General features: G+C 43.6%; 2 protein-coding genes across 9 annotated transcripts in view; one reads left to right on the top strand and one right to left on the bottom strand.

The window, feature by feature from the left end:
• The first annotated feature begins 66 nt into the window (after positions 1-66).
• Positions 67-5,147, top strand: LOC135115592 (uncharacterized). The gene is made up of 2 exons (XM_064032531.1): positions 67-468; positions 4,195-5,147. The coding sequence occupies exon 2, from the start codon at positions 4,225-4,227 to the stop codon at positions 5,017-5,019; it is 795 nt and encodes a 264-aa protein (XP_063888601.1). The 5' UTR covers positions 67-468; positions 4,195-4,224; the 3' UTR covers positions 5,020-5,147.
• A 1,958-nt stretch (positions 5,148-7,105) lies between these two features.
• Positions 7,106-9,671, bottom strand: part of LOC135115585 (sodium/potassium-transporting ATPase subunit alpha-like) — an 85,061-nt gene continuing 82,495 nt past the window's right edge. For all 8 annotated transcript variants that reach the window (XM_064032513.1, XM_064032512.1, XM_064032510.1 and 5 more), the window contains one exon: positions 7,106-9,497. In XM_064032513.1, coding sequence (XP_063888583.1) covers positions 9,377-9,497 — 121 coding nt within the window. In that variant the 3' untranslated portion in view covers positions 7,106-9,376. The remainder of the gene's footprint in view (positions 9,498-9,671) is intronic.

Raw genomic sequence — 9,671 nt, 5'->3', positions numbered from 1 at the left:
CTAGCAAAATTGACATAGTGAAGACTAATTAATTTAAATAACCCGCCACAGCTGCTTCCATCCAGCCTCTGGCAAGTCAAGCGAACTTTTAAGATATTCCTGAGCTCTAACATTTTCTCAATTTCCTTGGAGTTAACATAAATGTTACCTAATGCTGTAAGTAGATAATTTAAAGTGGAAAAGAAAGAGCAGGAAATGTAGCAGACAAGCACATAACAACGGAAATAAAAGAGGAAGAGGTTGATGAATTCCTTAAAAAAAAAACAATAATAATAATAAAATAAATAAATAAATAAATAGACGAGAAACGGAAACACGAATGAAAAATTATCACAAAACAAATCGCAGTTGAGAAGGTTCGTAATAACGCCTAAAAGTAAAAGAAGTCGAATTGTGACGTGTGAGATTGGACTCTCGTTTGACACAGCAGATTGTCAGATTCAACGTGGCGGACGGGGAGTTGATGCAGTAAGTGTTATTCGTGATATTGTAAATTTTACGCAGAACAGAGCCCAATATCATTACACCTTTCACCCTGTAAGTACATAAGATTACCTAGAATATTTTGTGTACAATGGAAACCTCAGGAAGCGAAGAAATAATGTTTACAGTGCCCTCTTGCTTCTGAGGGATTTAAAAATGGTCCGCTGTACCCTCGTGAATATTCTGAGTAAACATAAACTGCCTAGTCTGAAGGGATTAGTTGCTTACTTTAGCATTATTCAAGCTGTAGGGAGTACTGTGGGATGAAATGTTTATTTTGAGTGGTGTGAGTGGCGAGACAGGGCAGGAGGGACCAAGGTAGTGTGAGTGGCGAGGGGCAGTGTGCGTGTCCAGGTCACACAAACTCGTGAAGGTCCCGGTGACTCGTGATTTGTCGAAGAATTTTAGCGTCATCTGTGAACATGCGCAAGCTGGATTGTATAAGCTCTATGCTTTTACAATCATGGATATAGATTACAAATGGAGTAGGTTTAGCACGCTCCTGTGTGATACCACTCTGTATTCGGGCTTTGTATGACTTTACATTGTTAACAACAGATAATATCTTGCAGTTAAAAAGCTACCAGCCCAGGTGAGGTCCTTTCCTCAAATACCATAACTTTCCAGCTTAGATCAGGTGACGGTGAGCACAGTGATCGAGATAATGCAATAACTGTAGCACAGCAGAAGGTCTGGGTGAAACATATAGCTAGATAAGACTGTGTGAGTGTTTCTCATTTGCTACCCACAAGCAAAATTAACAAGTCACAGTTAAATCAACTGGTAAACCAGATGAAGAAGGAACAAATTAACCTTCTACCTTTAATAATAAATTTTTGGTCTCAGTTAAAAGATACAATTGGCTTGTCACTGTTGTGCAATACTGCCTGTAAACCTAGCTGGAGTATGACTGTTACTTAAGGGGCCATTCTTCCCTCATCTTGTCTTGACTAGACACAGCTTTGAGAGACTCTGCCAATTAAGTAAGATAACACGTTCATCTTCTCAGGTAAAACATAATAAACTGCCAAAAGATTAGTTTGCAGAACCATCCCAAGAAAGTTAAGAGAGACTTCACCTGTTATAATTGAAATGCAAGGCCATGCCATACAACACAAGTTTGAACTGCTGTGAGCTCAGGCCTCGTTTTTGTTGCTGCTTTCATGTACCAGGTGGCAGATCGGGAGTCTTTTTCAACAACGTCCTTGAGCATTTGATGGGTTCTAGATCTGGCTGCCTTGTCTATCTCAGTTTTAATAGAGGAGGTACTTCGAATTACTTCAGATGAGACAGAAGGTCTTGTTCTTGCTGCCTTAGCTGCTGAGTCAATCTTTTCATTACCTGGAATGCCTATGTGGCCAGGGACCCAGTGACATGCAACAGTTGTGCCAGCTCTGCCAGTGGCAGAAAGTTGCTGGCGTATGCTTGACAGTAGCTGGTGATTGTCGCGGGAGTCATGTTGCCATAGTGTGTGTAGCACTGCGAGAGAGTTGGTGAAGACGTGTTCCTCTTGTATGGGATGTTCGTGCATGTGCTGCAGTGAGAGAAAAAAAAGGCAACAAGTTCTGCTTGGAAAGTGGAGGCATTCTCTGGTAGTCTGTGAGTTACAGTCACTGCACTACAGACAAAGGCTGACCCTGCAGATCCGTTGGACCTGACAGATTTGTCAGTAAGATAAAGATGGGCCTGTGGGTTTGATACTGTGGCTATCTTTTCCAGGGCCTCTTGGCATAAGAATGAAGGCAGCAGTGCTCCGGGTTGGAGGTGGCCAAATTCTGTGATGCTAATGGTAGGAGTTCATGGAAGAAGATGGTAGAAATCTGGTAGTGGCAAGTCTGGCCTGCATTGTACTCTGTAGGCTACACCCAAGGTGTATGCGGCTTCAGTGGCCTCATGCACCCAATTACCATCAGGGCGTTGAGTATGGGGGTGCTGGAAGGTGTGTAGGAGGATTCTTGTGAGTTCAGTGTTAGGCCAGCACTAAATATATGCCAGGACTGCCAGGGTGTAGTTGCAAATGTTGGCCATGATAATATAATGCTGTTCTTCCCATTTCTATCCATTCTTGGAGGCATTTTCTAATCCCTTGACTCACTTCATGTCTTGCATAGCTTGACTCTACTCACACTTGTTATTCTCCCAGTACATTTACCCACATTTGACCCAAATGCATTGCTATTGTTGACTGGCTGATCCACTGGAGGGACACACACTCACACACACACACACACACACACACACACACACACACACACACACACACACACACACACACACACACACACACACACACACACACACACACACACACACACACACACACACACACACACACACACACACACACACACCAGCTACACCCTCACACCTACACCAGCTACACCTCACCCAGGTCGTGGACTTCCCCACCCACCAGCAAGCCATCCTCAACCTTATACTGACAGACCTGGGCCAGCAGTACTCGCCCCCCAAGCCAAGCCGCTGCCTCCCATGGGAGCGAGCACCCACCTCTCCATACTGTGGACACCCACACCCACCACCTCGACCCCCTGGTCAGCTGTCACCAGGACCCACCGCCCCATGCCTGACTCAGGCATGAGGGAGTTTGGGCAGTGGGTGACACAACACCCGTGGACCGAGGTGCTGGATGTGGAGGACGTCCACTTAAAATGGCAAAATTATGTCGCCACAACCACAGAAGCCTTCCACCGCTACTTCCCAGCCAAGAGCGTCACAACGCACCCGTCTGATGCTTCCTGGATGACGCCCCGCATTAAAAGACTCATGCGTCAGCGGACCTGGGCGTTCCACTCCTGCCCGGTCCCTATACAGGAAACTAAGAAACAGTAATCAGGGAGATTAAGAATGCAAAGGCAAGCTATTACCCAGACAAGATACACCACCTCAAGCTGACCAACAACAGACAGTGGTACGCTAAGATCAAAGCTTTGTGTGGCCTACAAAAGCACACTTCATCTCTTCCTTGCACCTCACACCTTCCTGCTAATCTCGCGGCTCAGGAGATGAACGATCACTTTGCTGCTATCTGTCAAACCTTTCCTCCCCTCCACACCACTCCGCTTCCTGCCTATCTTCCCGCTTCCTCCCATCCTCCCAGTGTCCAGGCGGTGGATGTTTTTAAGAGAATACTCAAATTCAAACCAAGATCCACCACACCCACTGACCTTCCTATAAAAATTTACAAGGAATTTGCTGTAGAGCTAGCAACACCGCTATGCTCCATAATAAACGCCTCACTCTCCCAATACTCTTGCCCCGCGGACTGGAAGACATCTTACGTCACCCCCATCCCCAAAACTTCCAGTCCACAGTCATTCAATGACCTCAGGCCAGTCTCTATCACCCCCATCCCTAGCCTTATTTGTGAAGATTTTGTATATGACTGGGCCTACACCAAAATTTGTAATACCATGGATATCAGACAATTTGGAAATATTAAAGCCACCTCCACCTCCCATTACCTGACAAGGTTCCTTGAATTCATCCACAGCCATCTGGACAAGCGAAACCTCTCTAGCTGTTGCTTTTGTGGACTTCAAAAAAGCCTTTGATCTTGTTGATCACACTGTTGTCATCGGCAAGGCAGTAAGTCTGGGTCTCCCTCCTAACCTGATAGCGTCGCTAGCCGACTTCCTCACAGGGAGGTGTCAGGCCGTTCGCTATCAGGGCTCTGTCTCTAATTTCCAACAGCTGACGTGTGGGGTCCCCCAGGGGACCAAGATGGGTCCTCTATGCTTCCTCCTCCTCATTAACGACGCCCTCACTGACACCCCCCATCAATGGAAGTATGTGGACGACTGCACTGTGGGCGTCCCAGTTTCCACCAAGAACCCGGACTACTCGCCACTGCAAGCAATTCTGGAGCGACTGCAGACGTGGATGGAGGAGAGCAGGATGACCAGCAACCACAGCAAAACTGTGGTGATGCATTTCTGTACCTCCTCTGTACCAGTGCCCCCTCCCCAGCTCACAGTGGGCCCTCACCCCCTCCAGGTGGTCCAATGTGCCAAGCTTCTTGGAGTCACGGTGGACGACCAGCTGACCTGGAAGCAGCATGTCGCCAGCACCGTAAGATCAGCTACCTACAGGCTGTACATGCTGCGCAGACTCAGGTCGCTGGGGATGCCGACAGATGAGTTAAGGGGGGTGTACCTCACCTTCATCCTCCCCAAACTCATATATGCCTCCCCAGCGTGGTCCTCCTCCCTCACACACACTCAACAGCTACAGCTAGAGAGTGTGCAGAAAAGGGCGTGCAGGGTCATCCTTGGCCCTGCATACACCACCTACGAAGAAGCCCTGACCACCCTGAGTCTGTCAAGACTATGCACCAGGCACCGAGAGGCTCTGGAGAAGTTTGGAAGGGGACTACTGCATCATCCACATCTCAGAAACTTGCTGCCGCCTGACCCGCCTCGCCCGGTCCGTGCCACCAGACACCACAACAAGATAACGCCCCTAAGGGCGCCGTGCACGGACCGGTACAGACTCAGTGCGATTCCCATCATGGTGTGAGCCATCAATCAATAGTATTTCCTCCCTAGATTAGACTTACCTTTAGGATGAATGTTAAGTTTTCCCCACCCCCTACGTACATTTTCAGTTTGTTAACTGCCTAAATAATAAACTGTTTATTATTATTATTATTATTATTATTATTATTATTATTATTATTATTATTATTATTATTATTATTATTATTATTATTACACACACACACACACACACACACACACACACACACACACACACACACACACACACACACACACACACACACACACACACACACACACACACACACACACACACACACACACACACACACACACACACACACACTCTTCTGTCCTTACCAATCCTTTTCTCATACTATGCTGATGATACCACCCTGCACTTTTTCACATCTTTTTATAGACATCTAATTCTTCATGAAGTAAATGCAGGGAAGCCACAGAACATCTGACTTCTGATCTCTCTAAAATTTCTAATTAGGGCAAAGCAAACTTAGTATTGTTCAGTGCCCCAAAGCTCAGTTCCTGCATCTATCCACTTGACAACTTTCCAGATAACTATCCCCTCTTCTTCAATGACACTCAACTGTCCATCTCTTCTACACTAAACATCCATGGTCTGTCCTTTACTTATAATCTAAACTAGAAACCTAACTTTAACAACTTCTACAAAGTTAGGTGTTCTGAGTCATTTCTGCCTGTTTTTCTCACCTCTTCCAGCTGCTAGCTCTGTACAGCGGCCTTTCCATCCATGTATGGAGTATGCTTCACATGTATGTGTGGGTTCCACTCATACCACTCTTTTAGTCAAGCTGGAATCAAAAGCTTTGTCTTAACAACTCCTTTCCAACTGATTGTCTTTAGCCCCTCTCTCATCGCTGCACTGTTGCATCTCTTGCTCTCTTCTCCCACAATTTTCATATTAACTGCTCTTCTGATCTTGTGAACTGCATACCTCCCCTCCTCCCACAGCCTCGCTGCACAAGACTTCCTTTGATATTTCACCTTCCTAGTTGAAGAGTTGGCCAGTATTTTCAGTCATTCATTCTTTCCTATGATAAACTCTGGAACTCCCTTCCTGCTTCTGTATTTCCTCCTTCCTATGACTTGGACTGTTTCAAGAGGGAGGTTTCAAGACACTTATCCTTTGTTATTTGATCATTCTATCTGTCACTTTGGGAGCTGGCACTTCAGTGGGCTTATTTTTTTTCCTCTATCTCTCTCTCTCTCTCTCTTAGCCAGTGACCCTTTAGCATAAAAATAAATAAATAAATAAACCACAAAACACACACCTTCCTTGATTTTCTCCTTCATGTCTTCCACTTACACATTCATTCCTTTTTTTGAGTTAGAGCATGGTTCCATTTCCAGTATTATAAATTATTTTGAGAGTAAGAGAATAGATTTGGAAGAAGATTGTAGTGTTAATGTGAGTGAAGTTGCCATTGTGTCTGGTGTGTTTTCTGACGAGGTCAGGTTGAGAATGTGGCTGGAAAGGTAACACTGCTTGGCAATAAAATTCACTCACCAAATAGGTAAAACCACAGCCAAAGCTTTATGGTGTTTGAGTCCATAGGTGTTAAAAGTGTTAAGGAAGAGAAAATGAAAATGTAAGCAAATTGTCCATTCTTTAGATACAGTGCCAAAAGCATCAGTAGTCGAGTCACAGCATGACTGCAAGGCATTGGAATGAATAACAGACACTCTGTCAGTCAGAGTAAAGGAAACTTTGTTATGAATGTAGGCATGATTTAGAAATTAATTATTTGCATAAATTGAGATCACTCTGCATGGTGCAAGTCCCTCCAAACCTATGAGGAAGTGTGACCATCAGGCACAGGTGGCTGAAACTCTGATCAGTTACCAGGGATCATAATATGAGCAGTCTATTTTTTTTTTATTTTTTATTTATTTTTTTTCTCCCAACCTACACCTGAATTAGTCTCCAGGCTGTCTTGAAAGTCACCATAACAGAGGGAAGCCACCAGGCAGGCAGGCCTCAGAGAGCTCCCAGTGTGTGGTGTTTGGTGAAGAGTGGCCACATGACCTCATTTCCCCGGCTGCCAGGTGGGAAAAAAAAGAACAAATTTCTGAACACTTTATTGTTGAATCCAGCATTTGAAGTGGATCCAAATGTTTTAACTTTTCCAAAATAAAATGTGACCATTTTTCAAAATTTCTCCTTCATGAACATGAAAACTGAGGCAAGGAAGCAAGAGGGAGCAGCAGAGCTCTGCCACCCCCTGGTGTCAGGTGCCCCCTCCCTGCCTCCTTCAGGAAAATAGTCTAAGTGACAGTGCTGCATTATAATAAGATAGTTGCCATGATATTTAATATTACTCTTATCAATAATTATTATGATATCTTTTATCTCCTATGTACAAAGGCCGACCCACAGCTAGTTGCTTTAGTATGAAGCTTGGAAGGATGACAAGCATGAAATCACACTGTATTTGGCTAACACATTGAACCACAGTGTTGCTGCAGGTCCCGCAGAGGCAATGGTTCCTTGCTTGTCACGAGTCTTCACCACAAGACTCCATCACCAGACACATACAGTAGGATCAAATAAAATCTAAACCAACAAAACCCTACACCTGGCAGCTAGATTTTAGCACAGTTTTTGTAGTAAACACATAACAGTATTGTTGTCCACGAGATTCATTCCAAATGGTCAGCATTAGACAACCAGGCATTTCAGCCACTCATCGTAATTTATTTGGCCACAAACTACACATGTTTACATCAAAAACTAAGCTTCAGTATGACTTGGTAGAAGCTGAGCAGGAACTACAGAGGTAGAAGGCTCAATTTTGTATGATGAATGCTCTTTGGTTAACAAGGAAAAAATGGTCAGTAATTGTATTACACTGTAGTCATGCATTCGTCCTATATCATGCGCTCATTCTAAACCAGCTTCGCTCTCAAGATACAAAGCATAAGGAGTGGAGCTATGAATTTTTGCTTACCTAAGAGCTAGATGAAAAATCCTACTTCTACCAATGACCGGCATCTAAAACAAAAGCAAATTCAGTGTGCAAAGCTTTACTGGAGTGTGGAATGTTACTAACCCAATAATAATGGTTTGAATAAATTTAAGAACCAAAGTAGTTCAAGAGAAGATAAGGCATTGCTATAGAAGGGATCAAATTAAATTACACAGTTATTTTTAAGTTAAAATGTATTATTTTTCAGATTTTACTGCACATATGTAAAAATGTTAATACATATCCACTGATTGAGGGAGAACATAAAATAAAACCTCAGCGTTAAAACATGAACCAACGAACATGGGAGAAGGTTTGAGCAGGACAGCTGTAACAAGTTTATTCCGAATGATGGATTATGAAAACTTTTCTTGCAAACTATAGGTCGTCGTATGAAGATTAGGGGCTGTCTACACACTATCTACACATTTTTTACACTTGTTTTTTGGCTGCACTTCTGTAGCCATCACACTTCTACTCATGTGCACTAAAATTTACACAAAAGTTAACAGATGAGACAAACTTGCCAGGGCTACTTGTGTAAGAAACCAAAGTTTTCCATCTAAACACCACAGTGGGTTTTTTCATATTAATATTTCTTGAGCCATACATACATGTGTGTATGCATGTGTGTGTGTCTTGTGTTTGGATGTACACCACATGTCTGTTTTGTGTGCGCGAGTGTTTCAAACACACGCACTTGTGGATGTCTAAAAACGGTGTGTGCGTGTGTGTGGGTGTGTGTGAGGTCCATGCATCTTTGACTGTACCTGTAAGGTATGGTGTGTGTGTGTGTGTGTGTCAATGAATATATATATATATATATTTATATATATACTTTATAATTTATAATATATATTTTTGTATTAGTTAATATTAAATATATATATCTATTTTTTATAGTGGCCCTCCAGAACTCCCTGCTTTCTCACACCTGCACCCTGGCCAGGCGAGGCTCAGGAGCCTCAGTCCAAGTTTCCTGCATTTTTTTTATGTCACTTTTTCTCTTTAATACATGCTTTCACCAGGATTCTGTACAAATATCTCAATGTTACTTACTGCAAATCTTATATATAACAATGGGGAAATTAGAAACAACCATAATGACACTAAAATCCCCAGTAAGTAACATAGAAATAAGCAATGGAATCATTTGACAGAGCACATTACTGAGCCACCAACACTTGGTTGTTATATATTCTCTGGTTTCTAATTAAAGTATAGCATTTCTTTTGAAGGTTATAATACAACAGTTCCAATCCCCAGACATCACAGAGGACTGACGGTGATGCAAGTGCTGGCTGTGAGGGAGGAGGCTGCTGGTGGTGGCCACGCTCTTGAGCTCTTGTAAACTTGTGCTCACTACAAACCTTAATAATAGGTCTCCATCTCCACCCAGCCACCAGGGTTCCTGCGCAGCACGAACCGGCGACACTCGTCGTACACGAAGATGAGAAATGAGAAGGGGAGAGCTGGCAGCCACCAGTAGAATCTGTGGAGAGGAAGAGATGAGTGAGTACTTTGAATAAGTGACTACTTATACATGTTAAGCATCCATCCATCTTCCCTAAGGGACAGAAGCTACTTGGTGCCCCTACACCAAGATTAGAGACCTGTGGTTTCTCTCCCATTCTTCCATGTATATTTTATGGCCATGACAATATTT

This window comes from Scylla paramamosain, chromosome 29 (genome assembly GCF_035594125.1).
Source record: "Scylla paramamosain isolate STU-SP2022 chromosome 29, ASM3559412v1, whole genome shotgun sequence".
In the NCBI taxonomy this organism is placed as follows: domain Eukaryota; kingdom Metazoa; phylum Arthropoda; class Malacostraca; order Decapoda; family Portunidae; genus Scylla; species Scylla paramamosain.
Note: the sequence above shows the minus strand (reverse complement) of the source record. Positions and strands in the feature narration are given on the sequence as shown.